At 39.5% G+C, this 19,747-nt stretch overlaps 1 protein-coding gene across 8 annotated transcripts in view; it reads right to left on the bottom strand.

The window, feature by feature from the left end:
* lmo3 (LIM domain only 3) overlaps positions 1–19,747 on the bottom strand; it is a 73,369-nt gene that overhangs the window by 47,602 nt on the left and 6,020 nt on the right. Inside the window, exon 3 of one of the 8 annotated variants that reach the window (XM_043713511.1) lies at positions 1,816–2,114. The exons of the other annotated variants lie outside the window; for them this stretch is intronic. Within the exon in view, the coding sequence (XP_043569446.1) occupies positions 1,893–2,114 (222 nt within the window). The 3' untranslated portion in view covers positions 1,816–1,892. Of the gene's footprint in view, positions 1–1,815; positions 2,115–19,747 lie in introns of those variants that run through there. 8 annotated transcript variants of the gene reach the window in all.

The raw sequence follows: 19,747 nt of genomic DNA, 5'->3' as shown, positions 1-19,747 counted from the left end.
ACTTTGAGTATTGTGTACAGTTCTGGTCCCCATATTTCAGGGAGGCTGTGGAAGCATTGGAAAAGGTGCAGAGGAGATTTACCAGGATGTTGCCTGGTCTGGAGGGAAGGTCTTATGAAGAAAGGCTGAGAGACTTGGAAGAAGGCGGCTAAGAGGGAATTTCAGAGAGACATATAAGATGATCAGGGAATTAGATAGGGTGGACAGTGAAAGTCTTTTCCCTAGGATCATGACGTCAGCTTGTAAAAGCGGGCATAATTACAAATTGAGGGGTGATAGATTTAAGGCAGATGTCAGAGGCAGGTTCTTTATGCAGAGAGTGGTAAGGGCGTGGAATGCCCTACCTGCTAATGTAGTCAACTCAGCCACATTAGGGAGATTTAAATAATCCTTAGATAAGCACATGGATGATTTCGAGATAATGTAGGGGGACGAGCTGAGAATAGTTCACAGGTCAGCGCAACATCAAGAACCGAAGGGCCTGTTCTGTGCTGTATTGTTCTATGTTCTACAAATTAATTTTTAAGGGCTGTTAAGTAGCATTCCCAATTGCGGGCAACTTCTTTTGGGTAGTAGGTGACATCCTTTATTATACCCCATCATTTCAAAGGATGATAAAGGAAAATGCAGAACTCTAGGCCTGAAGGAACAGGTATCATGCCTGGCGTGTATGTGCTTACAGCTAACTTGCATTAGCCTGGAAATATATCCTGAAAGCCTATTAAGTCTGTGCCCTGTTTATTTAGCACAATTTGGAAGTGGCTGGAGTTTTAAACATTAATCCAGTGAGTTCGTTCTGGAGGCAAGTACATGCCCCATGTCAGGGGATGACCAATGAATTAGTACAGCAGAGAACCTGCTGCTCTATTTCTTTGGGTCATCTTACAACCCAAACAGACTGATAGGGCCCCTCACTTAACAGCCAGCACAAAATGAAAAGTCACCTCAAGATACATGCCTCACTTCAGCTTTAAATATTCCAGTCAGATTTGGTTCTGGAGCAAAGTCTTTAATCCTTCCAACTTGCTGGAGACAAAATGTCCAATGAATTGGAACAAATATTATAGGCACATCACCCACCAGCGATAAGAGGAGGCAAAAAGATAAATAACTACTAGTAAAGTGGCCTCTCTTTAAAGAGGAACCCAAGCTTTGGTAGGATGATCATTTAGCTTTTAAAATATCTATTCCAACCCATCACTAAACAGGGAAATGGGATGTTTCTCACTCTCTACTATCCTTTTGTATTTGAGATGGAAATTCTCCAATTATATTTATTTTATGCTACATTCAGACTGGAATGTCAGGCCCTCTTTCTCCATTTTCCAAAACAACTAAAATGCTTTAAGTGCCGCTAAATTATTCCTAACCGGTTTTAACTTCATTACATAAATATTTTGGCTAATTACCAGTTCCGAGTGCACTGTCCAATCCATCATCTACTGTAAAGTCCCAAATTTGTGCCATCCATCAAAAAGGATGGATAATCCAAGGCTGTGGGTGCGCAATTCGAAAGTAAGTTAGTTTCTGGTTTATCAAAATGCAATCACAAAATTTAAGCTTCGTACAACAAAAAATCTTTCCCAGATATATATGGGGGCGAGACTTTGCTTGTCCTACAAATTGCTCTTCATTGAAATTTCCTGTCACGTACTGTTATTGATGATTACTCATTTAATGCCTGTTGGGTTTGGCTGTGCTACCCTTGCTTTGGAGGTGGACAACTGTTCGAAGGGGCCAGTGGAATATGCTTCAGGCCCATGAACTGTACAATTTCAGCATGAGTCAACAACAGTGCAGGAGCAAGCTTAGGATTGGCCCTAGATCAACCACAAGAAAGTATAAAGTTAGCAGACGAACCTATTTGCAAACATGAAACTAAATCGCATTGGTTAGATTAACACGTATACCCAACTCAATGTCAATGGGATGCAGAAACCTAGTAATCTGTCCTTGTTGGATTCAAAATGATGGGATATTTGACCAACAGAAGATTCAAGAAGCAGTGTGTAAGGAGTTAACATTGTTTTAATTGCTAGGAACATCTGCATTTGGTATTGTGGCTCTCCTGTCAAGATGCCATCCATTGGATACATAACACTCAAATGAAGCACCTGTAAAGAGAGAAACAGAGTTAATGTTCCAGCATGATGAACACGTGGGCACATGGTTTAATAGGAAAACATCACTAGTACGAAACATTACTGTTTCTCTCATGCCAGGTGCTTTCTGACCTGTTGGACATTTCACAATCACAACAATGTGGAAACAGGCCATTCAGTCCATTGAGTCCACATCAACCCTCTAAACAGCATCCCATCCAGACCCTATCCCTGTAACTCTACATTTCCCATGGCTAATCTACCTGCCCTACACATCCCTGGACTCTAATTTAGCATGGCCAATCCACCTAACCTGCACATCTTTGGACTGTGGGAAGAAACAAGTGCACCCAGAGGAAACCCACACAGACACGGGGAGAACGTGCAAATTCCACAAAGACAGTTGCCCGAGGGTGGAATCAAACCCAGACCCCTAGCGTTGAGGCAGCTAACACCGTACTGTATTTTTTCTTTGTTTTCCTTTTAGATAGCCAGCAGCCACACTATTGTGCTTTTTAAAATAGAAGCATGCATCTTGAACATTAACATGGCAGAGATAGCCTCAAACTGTACTAAAACAAAAGAGAAAATCATGACAATTTGCATGTTTGGCAAAACTTAACCACGCCCTGACTCAAATAATCAACATTTTGGATGGAGATACTTGCAACAGCAATTTATCTCCTCTCTGAACCAGTGAGTTGGGAGCCAATTATAGCATTTTGTATTATTTGCAGATTTTGCACTTTTTTAAAATACATTCAGAAGTTGCCCTATTTGGATTCAGCCAAGATAAACCAACTTCATTCATTTTGAATTTAAAAACAAACAAACAGTTTACCACCTTCCATCATTGTATTTGTCAATTATTTCACATGAATTACATTTAACATACATATTTTTTAACTTTTATACCAAGATGATTGTAGTGCTGAAAGTTGTAACTTGTATCTTTATTTTTCCTACTTCTGTAACTAGGATTTTGTACCTAAGATGGTGCCATTGTACACTTTTCACTGTATTCTTGTACCCTGTACTTGAGTACATATGACAAAAAATTAAATCTAAGTATTAAACCAAACTAGTTTTACTACAGTAGACCAACTTGGTCTTGTCACAATTCAAAATGAAAGGAATGCTATGCAATGGTGATCGTATTACACAAACTGGAAAAGCTGATAAAAAAGGTTATGAATGACATGACTAAACGTGGTGTCATAATGTCACCAGAAAGTGGCAACTTTCACAGGATCAAATACAATTCTTCAACACCAGAAGCAACAGACACAAGTTTGTCTATGCAGTATGCCACCTCACCATAAAGCGATGAATGCCAAAATATTGTGAATATCTTTAGAAAGGCAATACAGACTCTCAAAGTGCTCAGTTTATGAAAGATTGCTCAACTTTCTAAACTAAAGATTGCAATTGAAAGAGTTGTATTAATAGAGGATTTATTTCAACAGAAATAGAGCAATACTATATTGTCATAGGAATAGGGACCAAATGTTATGAGAATGTACATCTAGGATGTCAGGTTGCGAGTTAGTGCATTACTGCAGTGGAAATGGGCTATAGGATGGCTAGTTTCCACAAAGATCCGAGGTCCAGAGATAGGAGAGGGAAGAGGACAGCTTGGTGAAGTAAAGGGATGGAATAAGGGAAAGTAGGCAGAGTGGGTATATATTTCAGGAGAAATAGAACAAAAGTGTTAAAAGCTTAGAGGTAAGTCTCAATATTGATCATCACTTAAGCTGGATATTGGAAATAAAGACAAGTAACTGTGCTAAAAAGGTTGAATTCATATCTATGTATTTATTTTCTGGTGCAAGTAAACTTTGACCATAATTTCAGTTATATAAAAAGTCTAAACCCTTCAGAAAACTCACACAAAGATTTTTTTTGTGCTCAACGTAATATCTTCAGCAATCCATATAAACTAATGGAGGCTGCCTGTGATATCAACATTAAACCCACCAGTTTGAGCACTGCTTTGTCACGGCAGTGAATTTCTCAGCATGGAAGAGAGGCTTTCACGACGGGAGACAAATAGTGAAGCGTATTACTTATGGAAAACAGTGATGCTCATTTCTTTTCAAGATTCATCTGTCTAGATTTCATTGTAGCAGACTGGGAAAAAAAACACCACTCTGAAACTTTTTATTTATTGATCGCCAAAGGCGAAAAGGCTTGGTGTCAATGTGTTGTCACATTTCAGTTGAAACACGAGACATAATTGAACATTTACGGAATAATGTTAGCATGGAGAGGTGAAATTGTCATGCCTCTAAGATGATGATAAAACCAAGCCAAAATAGTTGCTTGGTAACCATGATAACTATAGTCTCAAATTTTAAAAATCAATCTCTTACTTTTAAAAAAGACTTGAGGCTGTGGCAATAGAATAGTTTGCAACCTGGAGAGGTCAGTCGCAAAAAACTTGTGAACTTAGCCAAGAATAGAGTAATCCAAACTTTGAAAGCAGAGTTATATTAATAGTCAAAATTATGGGGGCAAATGAGAGATGTACAGTAGGACACTTCAAAATCATATTGCCCTTTTCAGTGATTTCTATTATTTAGGAGCGCCTAGGAACTAATTCTTATGAAAATTTGCATTCAGTGTACCACATTTCACTGCTGCACTGCAGTCATGTGTAAAGTAACAAAGCACAAGTCCAGCAGCCACAGGAGAAATACAACAAATACATGCAAAAGCTGCAGTACTCAAATCTAAAGTGTGATTCGTTCAAATTTATGGGAAACAAGGAACACAGCATGATATCAGCAAGTCTGAGTAAAATCTGAACTTAATGCTAAGTTAGATTAAAAGCAAGTAGGAGAGACAGACACACAGACAGACCAATTTAAAAGAACAAAAATGAAAGGATACTACATCAGCTCATTTGGGGCGGTGCTCACTTTAAAGAGCAAAAAGCAAAATTGATTGAGATGTGCAACATTAACATTGCAGGCTGTAGAGTGTGCCAGGGCAAACAGACACAAGTACAGTAGCTCCCCCCGTACCCATGGGGGATACATTCCAAAACCTATCACAGAAGCCCGACACTGCGGATAGGGGCGAAGCCATTCATTTAAATGGGAAATGTACCTTTCCAGCAGCCCCCTGGTGCCTACCTTTGGAATGTTCCCTTTCACATGATGTGCAAAGATGTGCAGGTCAGGTGAATTGTCCATGATAAATTGCCCATAGTGTTAGGTGCATTAGTCAGAGGGAAATGGGGCTGGGTGGGTTACTCTTCGGAGGGTCGGTGTGGACTGGTTGGACTGAGGGGCCTGTTTCCATACTGTAGGGAATCTAATCTAATCATATATTCGGGCTGCAGTAACTGAAACTGTGGTAACTGGTTGGGCTGATAAAGTGAAACAGCAATGAAAGGAAGCTCACTAGATGGATGGAAAGATGTACTCGTCCACATTTTTTGCACGAGTCTACAGACGGGGAGGAATTGCCCTGCATGTAGGTCAAACTGCAGAGCTTGGTGAAATCCCAATACTGGGAAAAGGTGTGTAGACCACAGATCATGGTAACATTAGTTATTGGAGACACAGTAAGAGGACAAAAAGGAAAGCAAGCCATATATACAAAATGGGATAAAAGGATGATCCAGTGTTTGAACTGCAGCAGCTTATTTCAGTAAGCCAAGGAAACAAACAAAAAAAAGGTCCTGCTCTTGAACGCAAAATCAAAATGGAGTCAAATTAGAAAGGAGTCAAAGATTAAATTCGGAGAGGGGGACAGGGGGACAGAAGATACAGCAAACAGCCCACAATATGGTAGTATTAGTCAGGTGGGAATGACCACTCACTGGAAGATGGTGTATAAAACCTAGTTTAAAAAAAAATGCAGGAAGAAATTCTCTAGATCACACTTGAAGGCCACATGAGACTAGAGATGTGCAATCTCAGAGTCAGATCAGCTGTGTACTGGATTAGTATTTACAAAGATCTCCACCTGCAACATATGGCAGAAAGAGACAGTAGCCATCATCTTTTTCTACTCAGATTACCCAGACTGTGGCACACAGCGAGAGATGATTTATTCACACAATACAAACACTACAATTCAAAATTCACTTTTTATCAAAAAAAAGCTCTGTTTTGCTGAGCAAGGGATTCCTGAAACCAATTCACTGCCAGCAAATTTAAAAAAGGATTTCAATCAGTATGGATACATCACTACATTACCCAAAAATGGATAAGTATATAGAAGGTTGTGTCAGGAGAATGCTCCTAAAATACCAAAAAGACAGAACATAATACTGGCACTTATTTGTTACTTGCACTCCAATATACACTTCGAGGTGGATATGAAATCACCTTTAAAAGAAAATGTTGAGTGAAACACTAAGAATTCTGCCAAGCAACTGATCGGTTGGTGAGTGCTATAAGCTAACAAGGTCAATGATACAAAAGTATGAGGAGGTCATCATTTCAAAAGACAGACTACTTCCCTGCCTGAATTGTTGAAATGTGCACTCCTAGGAATCTAGCATAAAAAGTTAGTTGAGACTCTAAGATCATACATTTAGAATGAAGCTATTGGAAGTGAACAGAGTCCATATAGGATCTACACATGAACTGGAAAATATTGACCACCACGTGTCGCAGTAATTAATGGCATAACTAAAAAGTGGTGGTAAAATATCACCAGGAAGTGCCAACTTTAGCATACAGTCACAGAGATATACAGGATGAAAACTCCAACTCATCCATGCTAACCAAATACCCTGAATTATACTAGTTCATTTGATAGCATTTGGCTTACATCCCTCTGAACGTTTCCTAGTCATATACCCATCCAGATGCTTTTCAAACGTTGCAATTGTAGCAGCCTCCAGCAACCACAATTCCTAAACACCTGAAGCACTTTGCACAAAACCGCACATAGCATGCCAATTCAAAGCATAGAATTCCGAAACATTGACAGCGCTATGGGAAAAATAAATACTTTAAGGGTTCAGTTTATTTGCTAAAGTATATTGTTTAATTTCCTAAACTAAAAAGATTACGATTGGAAGTTATACTGAGAGTGCCTTTAAAATAAATAAAGAGGGATGCTTCATTGTTAGGTTAGCTGCAAAAATAAAAAAAAGGACCAGATATGTTGTGAGAATGTACACTCTGGCTGCCCCATTGGTGTTTAGCACATGACTGCAGTGCAGTAGAAATGCCATCACCCAGCCTTATTGGTGGGGGGGTTTTGCAAGATGTGCACGAGTTGAAGTTCCAGCATGGAGTCAAGAGTGTGACTTCTATCTAGTTTCTTCTTCAAATAGTCTGTTCAAGAATCAGTCTTCCTTTGCCAGAAATGCTGACAGGTACAGGAGAACCTGCAGTTGTGAGCACAACCAATAAAGATTCCCAGGGTGTCAATTGTGCTCTCCAGTTAGTGACACTACCTGGGAGGATGTTAATGGAGTGTGACACAGGCACTGACAATTGCATTGATTTGAGCAGCTAATTAAACAAATGGCTGCAGTGATTTTTTTAAACATCATTTCACACATCGTCACTTATCCCATTTAACAATATTTTTCTAACAGTCCTGTCATTTGGTTGTGCACAGGTAGCAGCCAATATTTTCCGCACAAATCTCGAAATAAATTAAATGTGGAGACAGCAGTTATGAAGAGATTTTTATTCAGCTGAGCAGTACCTGTATAGTGGCATTACATTTTCACCAATTTTATTTTTTGATCATCAGGTGAACTCTTGATAATGTAGCGAAATATCCTTTTATTCTTCTGTGCCCACACGATTAATTAGTTTGAGAATTTAACCTTCCATATTGCAAGTAAATATTACACAGAGTATGATGTTTTCCTTGACAATGCAATATTAAATTTTGGGGGGAAAAAAATGTTCGCCCTGCTATCATCACAACCAGTTTAATATGGACACAAGCTGAGCAAGTAAACCCAAAAGATCTGTGCTTTCAGAGGGTCTCCCTCAGCAACTAAAGCCTAAACATTTCCCAAGAATCTGTTAAAAAAAAGATCATGGCATTTCAAAGATTTTAATTTAAATTTCAAGAATAGTTAACATTTGTTTTGGCTAGTACACTGCATCTTGTATAAATAACAGTTACATTATGCTATTTGTTCAGCATTTTTCTATAAATGTCTGCCTCCCCAATCTGCAGGTCAAAACCTAGATCTCAAATTACACAGATGTGCACTAAACCCAGAAGCTGTTTTATTTGGCAGAAGAACAAATTTAAATCAATGACTAAAGCATTAACCTAAACACCAGCATGGAATATCAAACTTGAATACAGCAAATGAATAACACACTTAAGCCAATTCTGCCACAGGTATGTAGACATTTCAAAATGCAAGAGCATCAGCATTGAAAAAAAATGTACAAAAATCAAGGAGGAAAGGAGAAGGGGAAAAAAGCTGAGCACAAAATTGGTTAAAAATATAGTTCAGTGTAACAAGATTGTACAGTTAGCAAGTACGAGATAAAGGTCACTTCTGAAAACATTCTCTTCCCATCTCTCCGCCCCAGCATATGTCAGGAATAAATTCAGATTTATGTAGCGCAAGTGAATGTCAGGGAAGCAGGTTGTGTACTTGCAACCACTGCTAGTCAAAAGTTATTGACCTGCAGTTATAGGGTTTCAGGAAGAACTAAGAGGTCCATGGTCAGAGGACCCGAAAACCCCTCAAGACAACATCTGCCTAGGTATTGCGCTTGTTCAGTTGGTCGCACTTTCACCTCAACTGTCAATGTGGTGTGGTTTGAAGCTTTACTCCACAGATTTAAGTGTACAGTTGAAATGGACATGTCAATGCATTGCTGGGAGCACCACCCATTTCTGAATGGGACATTGGACCAAGTACCTCTTACAAAGAAAGATGGCCATTTGGAGACCAATGACAGTCCTAGGACATTACCCTGAGGATCACAAAGTAATGATCAAGGCTCAACAAACTTTAAGTGCTTCATCAATAACTTTTAGTCTGTCAGAAGGTCAGACGTAAGGTTGTTCATTTATGATTGCAGTGTTCAGTACCATTCAAGGCTCCTCAGTCTGTGCGTAGGCAAGACCTGGGAAAAATGCAGTCTGGTGCTTTGAAGTAGCAAATTACATTCCCTTCACAAGTGCTAGGTAATCACAATCTCCAACACAAGAAAATCTCAGTATTGTCACTTGATGTTCAACAGCATTGTTAGACTCTACTCTGCAAAACAAAACAAAAAACATCTCCCTTAAAACACAGTGAAAGCAGCATTAGTAGCAAGGACTCCTTTGACAACACCTTTCAAACCTATAACCTTGGCCATCTCGAAGGACAATGGCAGCATAACAGGAACACCACCACCTGCAATTTTCCCATGCAAGCCACACACTATCCTGACTTAGAAGTTTATAGTCATTGCCTCAACATCATTGGATCCAAAGTCCAGAACTTCCTTCTGATCATCATTGTGAGTATACTTAGACCAAATAGGCTGCCATCTTCAAGGGACAATTAGAGATTGGAAACAAATATTGGCCTTATCAGTGATACATCCCAAAGATATGTTTTTAACTACATGCTCAAGATCCCACTATGTTACATAACAGGGAGTTCTCATTTGTCCATAAAGCAACACCAACCAGCAATAGTTCACTTGGTCTTTCATCTCCGCTATTGTTGGGATCTTGCTGTGTGTAGGCTGCTATTTCTCCATAAATTGCAGCAGGGACTAAGCTTCAAAGGACGGAATTGTCTGAATAGCTTTGGGACATGAGGTTCTGCAAAGTGGTTATAACTGCCAATTAGTGCTCATTTTCTTTCCCTTGCATATCTGCAAGGTTTTAAAAATTATTTCTTTCTCCCCCGCAGTCAATGACTTCAAGAACAATTCAAGGCATGAAGAGCCATTGCAGTTTCTAAAATAAATTTGCTTGAGAAAAATCGGCTTGGTAACAGGCACCACGTAGGGAAAAAAAAAATGGCTTTGGGTGAAGTGGTAGCAAGCAAGGAGTCACTGGAGGACATAATTTCAAAATTCAGTGCATTAGGTAATTTCAAAGAAATGTTACTACCTCAAACATATGTAACTATAATCTTGCACAAACAAGAAATGTCTTTGGTTTGTTTGCTGGATCAAGTCAAACTCCAATGCTTGTTTGTTTCTTCATCTGCTACTGTACAGAATCAAACTGCTTTACTATAAAGATATTTTTATGAATAAAGTATAATTTTGGAAATAAAAAAATTGAAGGTCCAGGACTACATGCTGAGGGATGCATTAAAGCGTGGCACAGCTGCTGCCAAGGTGCAGTGGGGACAGATCACTGTCTGAGGTCTTCCTGCTGAAGTTAAATGGGGGGGGGGTCCGTCCATTGTTTCGAATGTATGTAAATATAGTCTCGTACAAGAAAGCAATGCCTTTGGTTTGTTTGTTGCATAGAGTCAAACTTCAATGTTTACTTGTTCCTTCATACGCTACTATACAGAGCCAAACAGCTTGTGTGGCTAAGTTTCTTTTGTGAATAAAGAATATGTTTTTGAAATTAAAAAACAAACAAACATTCACCTGAACTAGGAAATTTCAAAATCCCAAAATAATCCTCTGGAGGTACGTTTAGATTCCATCAGGGCTGCTGATAGAAGTTTAATCTGATTTTAAAATGTAAAACCCTGGAGTTTAAAGCTGGTCCCCGTAATGGTGATCATGAACACGGCAGTTTCACAAATGGCCAACAGGGAAGGAAATCTGCCATCCTCATCTGGTCTGGTGTGTGGCACTGTAGTCCCACAGGAAGGTGGTTGACTCTGAATTGCCCTCCTAAAACGCCACTCTGTTCAAAGGCAATTCGGACTGGGCAACCAATTTTTGCCTTACTAGTGACATCCATATCCCATGATAAAGGAATAAAAGCCACTTACTGACTGAAGATAGATCCTGCTTATGTTGTGTATTGAAGTTAAGCCACAGCTGGACTGTGAAAATCTCAACCAACAACAATTTTATCCATTTAAACAGTAGGATTTAAGAATGAATCTCTGCCCAATGATGTAGTTTATCTGCCAACAACCAACAGAGTGGTTCTCGGTTGCTAATGGCATAAAATCTGCTTCTTTTGAATGGCTAGTGCACCTATCAGATTATGTGTTGACCCTCAAGTGAGTTCAAGACATAGTTAATTGGACTTGCATAAAGCCTCTGACAGGCCATTCTTCCCAACTGGTCTATGCTGATATTTATGCTCCTATAAAAAGTTCCATTTATAAAGTATTAGAATGTTTAATATGCAGAATAGACATCACACAAAGACTGTTCTCCCAAAGTGCACACTTTGAAATGTGAATTAAAATTGAAAGAGATCAGATTGGTGTTGAACCAGAAATGTACAAACCAATTAATCCTGAACAAAAGCAGAGCAAAATCCATATTCCATTGTAAACTTATATTTAATTGCTTCTCAAATGAGCAGGACTTGGTGATCAAAGAACTATTCAATTGCATTAAATCTTGCATTGACAAACTTAATATCTCATGAAAAATAGAAAACTGTTTGACTAATTTATACTTTAAAGGGGTATTCAGATGTATTGGAGATTAATTACAGCTTCCATCAGTAAAATTTTACTTTTTAAAATAGAAAATAAACACTAGCGATCAGACTAGTGTTTCACTGTACCATATATTGCCATTTTGATGTGGGAATTTGCTGGAGTTGATTGCACTAATTTCGCATCTACACAAAAACATGTTGCCTTAGGCAATCCCAGGGTAGTCAAGATGTTGGTACTAGTCACATATGCAGCAGAATTTTGAGTTGTTGGGAGGATGGTAATGACAGACTGACAAGGGTGTGATAGAGGAATACAAAAACAAAAAAAGATAAAACTGTATCTCCCAGCTGCAGATCGAAGTGAAGCATTTTTACTGCTTGCTAGGCTGCTGCTTTCAGGTCCTGGCTCAGTTTCTTAAACAGGTACAGGTAAACGAGGAGCCCACAGTATGTGTTAAACAGACACCTTTATAAACAAAGCAGTGGCCACTCCAGATTCAAGGTTTCATTGGGTGTCTTTGAGGCACAGGACATCAGCTCCCATTACACTTGTTACAAGAACAAACATCGATCATTGTGACAAACATTAGGTAGTTTCCACTGGGGACATAAGACAACTGCAGAAATGTTTCAAGAGTCGAGAAGATCCAATCCCAAAACCACCACCCCAAGGGCACAATCCAAAAGGAAAAGCAAATGCTGAACCAAGAACACTAACCCAAAGCTTGATAATTTCGATGGATCTTAACAGTACAACGGGAGATGGAAAGATGCAAGAGTTTAGTGAAATTATTCCAAAAGCTTTAAAATACAGCCGAAGGCAGCAAATGCCAAAACCATGCAGAGTTCTGGATGCATGCTTAGTAATGCTGAAATTAGGAAGGGGATATGGGCAACCACAGGGCAGCACGGTGGCTCAGTGGTTAGCACTGCTGCCTCACAGTGCCAGGGACCTGGGTTTGATTCTAGCCTCGAGTGATTGTCGGTGTGGAGTTTGCACATTTTCTGTGTCTGCGTGGGTTTCTGCCCACAGTCCGAAGGTGTGCAGGTTAGGTGCATTAGTCATAGGCTACGTAGAGTAGTAGGGATTGGGGAACTGGTCTGGGTGGGATACTCTGAGGTTTGGTGTGGACATTTGGGCTAAATGGCCTGTTTTCACACTGTAGGGATGCTAAGTGTTAAGCAATGCCCAGATGGAAAAACCCATAAACTGATCAATGAGACATACAGATCAGACTTGGTATACTTCAAACTTCCAGTATGACCAATGTGTTCATTTCCAAGCATAACACTTAAAAAAAGCCTATCTTTGCCTCTGGAAAGGGGTATGTCAGCTGGGGGAGTGGGGGGGGGGGGGCTGAAGAAAGAACCAATGGGCCAGTAAAGACAAGAGTGGTGGAGCATGGGAAGACAGCTAGTAAAGTATGAGAATAGCTCAGATACAGGTAACAAGTCGGATGAGATATTAGTGGTGGTGGGTGATGTTGTGGAGTGGCAGTCTTCTTGATGGGTGATTGAATGTTCATCTCATAGTCAAATATGACAAGTCTGTAAAGTCTGGTTGAGCCTCAGAGAGCTGTTAAGGAAATGGATAGAGTTGGTTGAGGTTTGGTTAGCTCAGTTGGCTGGTTGACCAGTTAGTGATGCCAACACCACTAGTTCCTGTGCCAGTTGAGGTCACCAGGAAGGACTCTCCTTCTTGACTGATCCCCTCATCTGAGGCATAGTAACTCTCAGGTTAAACCACCACCTCTAATGAGAGAGCAGCCTCACCATCTGGAAGGATGATAGCTACTTTACAGTTGACAGCTAGGGAATAGAGCTTACAATGGTGACCAAAGACTATCTTCCCAAATACTGAACTGGGCAAAATTCCTTTTCACTCAGTACTGGAAACTGGGTGAAAATATAACTATTTAGACACAGTGAAAGGAGCTGAGAAAGTGGGAGTAAGAATGACTGTACCAAACTGTTTCCAGGTGTGCACCCTTGAAAGCAGGTGCCAAGGGACAATAAAGGGAAATAAATTAGGAAGGGTCAAAGGACAGATCCTTCGGGAATAACTTAGAGGCAGGGAGAAAAACCATTGCAGTCAATTCTCCGGCTACCACAGAGGCTGTAAAGGCCAGGTCATTGGGAGCATTCGAGACAGACATTGATAACAATTTAGACATTAAAAGACAAAGAGGTATAGAGAGAAAGCAGGAATATGATGTTGAACAGCCATGATCATATTAAATAACAGAACAGGCTTGAACAGCTTAATAATCTACTCCTGCTCCTTGTTTCTACATTTCTCCCATTAGGGAGAATCACCCATAAACAAGACTACAGACAGGGAGAGAAGGAAATAGTTCACTTTTGTTTACGATGTCTGATGTTAAGCAAATTATGTCGTGAGTAATGTTAGTACAGCGATAGGAACGGAAACCTAACTGGCGAGATTCTAACAGAGTTCTGGGAAAGAGGGGTATGGATTTGGGAAGCAACAAGATTGGAGAAGCAGTGGCAGTTCAAAAGGGCAGAAGGAAAAGATTTGTGGGAGCAGAGGTTGATGGCAGATTTAAAGAGATACTCAATCAGGTAAAATAATTCCAGCAGAGTTAGCTACAGTTGTGTTAGGGTGAATGGGCATCCAAAGCGTGGGAATATGATTCGACGGGTTTATACAGAGGGAGAGTTGGAAGGGGTAAGTGGACAGTGAACTGAATGCATTAGGGGTTTAGATAGAAGTGGAAGAGAGGATGAGGAGTTGCGTGGTTAAAATATTGAGTGCGGAATAAAATTAAGAAGTCACTTTTTAAAAATGGTACCTGGATAGACTGCAGGAAACAAAGATTTTAACTGCAGTCAAGAGGAGACACTCAAAGCAAGAGAAGCTGTCAGAGTAGTAAGCAGGTAGACACACAGTTATAAAAACATGCCACTAGTGGCATTCTTAGAAGGGTCAGTGGTTGAATGAATAGCTATTTAGGAAAGCTTGTTTTGAAAAGGAATAAATGTGCCACTACCTTAACCAGGTTTCTGCCAAGAATATGATGTCAATGCCATCATTCACAATGCCATCATTATTGGAGGCAAGGGCTTTTCTCCAAAGTGAAGAGACCATTGTGGAAGGAGAAGGATGATGACTGGCAAAATACAAAGTGCAAGGGTTGGAATACTTGAGTGGAAAGGAGTTCAAAATTTACTCCATTTTGAGCAGGAAGGTTTGCAGGTTCAGCAATTAACTGTTGTTGGTGAGGGCGGCTGTATACACCGGTTATGATAGACAGAGGGATTGTCAGACAGGAAATCAAGTCCTGGACTGCAGGAGAATAGCATTGTCAGGAGTAAAGAAGGGGCAGCTAGGGATAGGAGACAATATGAGAGGAATACCTGAGGTAAATTAAAACAAGCATAAAACAGGAGAGAAGGTTCTTGGAGGATCAAAAAAGGAAAAAAAAAGATGAAGGGTAGAGAACAAAGTGAAGTTAAAGTATCATCTCAGGTTTGAAGCAGTCACTAAAATCTGCAGACAAGCTCGACAAAGAGTTTTGGTAATGTAGCGATTATTAGGATTCATAAAAAAAAACTTTGTTAGATTGGTGGATAGGACACAGGATAGAGTTCAGGGTTAAAGTCAGAGCTCTCTTGGGATAAAGTCCTTGCAGCTAAATTGCAGACAATATTTCAGTCTGATCTTGAAAATCAATATATTGCAGATCAGGACTAATACCGAAATTGAAAACAAAATAGTCACACATTCTGCAATTTGTGGATGTGAAAGGGGAAAGATAAATGGAATGAATAACTATCAGCAATCATGATTGGTTTCAGCCTTCTTAACGGTGAAATGCCAGTCTCAGCTGTTAGCTCATCCTGCAAAATTTGAGATTTTAAATCCAAATAAAAACTGCAGTATTGTGCTGTTTTGAAATACATTATCGCAGTGGCATGCAGTCAAATTCAGAATTATTCTCCATATGCTAGCTTGACTTCACCCTGCATCAGCAGATGATAAAGAAGTAGTTTTAGCATGTGCATTAACTCCGATATTCCTACTATCATGCATCTTCCGACAGATATACAGTCGACTTAGCTGTACAGAGCTTGTGACATGCATGTACTTCTTGTAATGCTGTCGCTTAGATTAAAAAGATAAATGAGGTCTTCCTATGCAAACATTAGCAGCAACATAATTCAAGGGAGGTGGAAGCAAAGGCGGCTTAATTTGAATTATGATCATTTAAATATTATTTGATGCTGTGTGTTAAACATTTCCTTTTACTTATCTTTCAAACATACGAGACTTTAATACTGCTGCAAATTTACTTGAAATATCAGGGGTGTTTAACCAAGTGCACTGCAAACAAAGCATTACTAAACATAATTTATTGTGAAAAGGGAAAATTTCTGTCAAATCCAGTGAAAAGCATGTTTATTGACTCAAAACTCCAAAATCCTAAATGAAATTTCCATCAATGGCCAAATGGCCTTTTCTATTCTTTCCACCAGTAGAAAGAAAGGCCATTTAAAATGTTAGTTTTAAATTTAGGAGTGGTGTTGAAGGAAGGTCATTAAGAATTAGCAACATATTAAGCCCATATATCAAAGTTCAAATCAATTATGTAAAATTGATCACTATAGAACATTCATGCATGACCTCGAATAATAGGCATCCATTTTGAAAGCAAACATTCCAATTTGGAAATTTGGCAGGTTATGTGGGATTTCTTCACAATACAGAAGTCTGCAGTGGATATTTATAGTTTACTGCTCAATACACTGCAGAACACAAGTAGAGGGTGAATACAATAGTTACCATTTGGTGAAATTAAAACTGGACTTCAAGATGTTTCGCTTCAGCCAGCAGTTGAAACTAATAACATTTAGGAGTCCTAAGCGTGTGTGAAATACTTTAGTCTGCCCAATTTTCACAAATCAAAATGCAGCCAAAAAATAAAAACCCCATTCTCTGTAATTTCCAGCATGTTGCCTTAATTACCAGAGCAAAACTAAATCAACTACTTGAATGGACTGGAATTGGGTCAGTGCCAGTTAACATATTCAACTCAGACACAGGTTTTGCTGCATCTGACCAGAGAGAAAAATATTCCTGAGCTTTTAACATAGCTGTGTGATTGGGACCACAACAGGTTTTACAAAATTACTGTGACATCAGATGCTGGAAAACACCAGCAAGCCAGCCCTATAGTAGGGATTTAGAGTCTTAGGTCACAGAATCACAACACAGAAACAGACTCTTTTGTCCAACTCGTCCATGACCGCCTTGTTTCCCAAACGATAGTCGCCCCATTTGCCTGTGTTTGGCACATATCCCTCTAAACATTTCCTGTGTGTGTTACGGTCCAAATAGCTTTTAAATGTTGTAACTGTACCTGCCTCTACCACTATCTCAGGCAGCTCAATCCATGTACACTCCACTGTGTGAAAAAGTCACCCCACAGATTGATTTTAAATCTTTCTCCTCTCACCTTAAAATTATGCCCACTAGTTTTGAACTCCCCTATTCCAGGAGAAAGGCCTTTGCTATTCACCTTAGCTCTGCCCCTTATGATTTTGTAAACCTTGATAAAATCACTCCTTGGCCTTCTACGCTCAGTGATAAAAGTCCTAGCTTATCAAGCCTCTCTTTATAACTCAAACTCTCAGCTCCCACTAACATCCTTGTAAATTTTTCCTGCACCCTTTCCAGTTTAATAATATTCTTCCTTTAGTAGCGTGACCAGAACTGTACACAGTACTCCCTATCAGAGCTTCCTTAAGGATTTGAAATTCTAATAGTGGTGCCTATAGACAAGACTGTAGGATGGAGGAACAGCAGGAGGCAAAAAAAAATCAGGCTAACGAGCCTGCTCTGCCCTTCCAAGAGATCATGGATAATTTGATAATTTCTCAACTCTACTTTCCTGCCTTCCCTGCATAAACCTTGGTTCACTTACTTATTAAAAATCTCTCAGCCTTCAATGTAATTAACAACCCAGCCTCAATAAGCTCTCGGTGGTAAAGAGGTTCATAGATTCACTACCCTTAGAACAGATTGTGGATCAGTAAAGTTCAGTCTCTGAGGTCTGAGAGAACATGGAACATTCAAGTCTCAAAGCTAAACCCTAAATACTTAGAGGTGGCACTGAGGATTATAATGGATGTCAGATGACATAAGTGTATATATAAAACCTTCTGAGGAAGGCACACTCAACCCCAAAACGTTACTTTTGATTTCTCTCACAGAAGCTGCCAGACTTGCAGAGCTTTCCGAGCAATATCTGGTTCTGTTTATGAATATAATTGTAGTTTCTTTTCATTGCAAAACACTTTGTATATACAGCAAATTCAAGGTGATTAATTTGAGACAGATCACAAATTAGAAGACCAATGAAGTTAAGCTTGATTAATGACAACATTGTAACAAGACAACATATCAATAGTTAATATCTAGATCCTGAACAATACTCAAGCTCGAACTGTGAACATTTAGTCTGCTTATGAACTAGGTCGGCTGCTGTTGGACTGAAAAGTCCTACACGGATTTAAGAAAAGTATCTCCAAAATGTTCAGAACAATTGTTTTTCAACACTGGTTCAAATGCGATCTACTCAGTTTTACCTTGAACAATTGCCCATACGTTTTCTCACTTGTCACAGTCATGTCATAACAATCTTTAACAAAACACAACTTGGAAAAAGATTGTACAATGGAGTCCAGTTACTAGAAACGTTCACACTCCCAGAAATCCCGTATTAAAGCAGCTATGTCTCACTCTTGGAGTGAAACAATTATCACAGTAATAGGCAATTTGGTATGAGAGTGAATTCGAAAAATTAAAGTGACCTTTTTTGGGTCGTATTGCAACACCAGACCTGGTTTTTGTAGCTGCCTCAATCCTTCCTTTAGCAACTGTCTGTTCGATATTCCATTACAGTTCTTACCACGGTTAAAACCAAGCACTGCAAGTGGAAAATCCCCTATTTTACAGGGGAATAGCTCCAGTGCAGTGGTTGTGGGGAAAACTTCCTTGCACTACAACAGATCTAATGACATGTGCGTTAGATGCCTTTCTGCACTCAAGCCTCTTATCCACGAGATGTTTAGGTGCGAAAGGAAGAGACCAGCTTTGCTTTTGCAACACAACTTGCAAAACAAAAACAATTCAAGACACGGACTTTGCAAATGGGACAAATTGCAAAGGAATCAGTTGACCGGCCTATAATAAGCAAATTACACAGAACCAACTAAAGATGCTGACATTTTAAGTAAATGTTAATCATCCAAGTTGTTTTAAAAACTAAATCAAAAAGCATCAAGGAAAAATAAACAAACAAGAACAGGGCCTGTTATATTTTTAATCACTTTTTGATGAAGACAGACTTGTCTTTTAAACTCAAAGATTTTAGACAAACATGCCTTAAAAACAAAATGTAACATTTTACACAGTACAATGCCACAAGGCATGATGATGTTAAAAATCATTTGTGTAATAGTCATTGCACACATTCTCCCACCCCCCAAAGCCAAGGTAAAAGAGCACTCTGGACTTCAGTATGGGGAGTGCGGGGAATATCAGCACAGTACGAATGGTGGCCCATTGGAAAATAAATGACCCAACTCAAAACATCCTCGGGGTTTCTTCAGCCGCATGCCCACCCAACGTCCACTAGAGGGCGGCGCTGCAGCTTGCAGGATTCAGGTTCCAGGAATCTAATGCAGCAATTTCTTTTGGTGTCTTTGCAAAATAAAGATCAGGGCTCTGTTTTTTTTTGATAAATTCAAAAATGGTCAAGGTTACTGAGTGGGAGGGAGGGAGAGAGAGAGAGAGGGAAAAAAAAGCAGACGCAAGACTGCAGATAAAGCTGTGACCTAGAATTCTTTCAAGACAAATAAACTGGAAAACTAAAAGCTGCGGTGCACATTTTAAAACTCCCTCACACAACTTTGCAGTTGCCAAGGGCTGAACAGGCGTCATTCCATGCAGACAACGCTTACGAAATCGCCAGCAAATGGTCGCTAGATCAACTCAAGTATGTTTGCGTGTGTGTTTAGAGTAGATGGGGTGCAGAACAGATTGGGAAGCCAGTAAATGGAGAGATCCACACCTTATAGATCAT

This window comes from Chiloscyllium plagiosum, chromosome 23 (genome assembly GCF_004010195.1).
Source record: "Chiloscyllium plagiosum isolate BGI_BamShark_2017 chromosome 23, ASM401019v2, whole genome shotgun sequence".
NCBI classification, from domain to species: domain Eukaryota; kingdom Metazoa; phylum Chordata; class Chondrichthyes; order Orectolobiformes; family Hemiscylliidae; genus Chiloscyllium; species Chiloscyllium plagiosum.
Note: the sequence above shows the minus strand (reverse complement) of the source record. Positions and strands in the feature narration are given on the sequence as shown.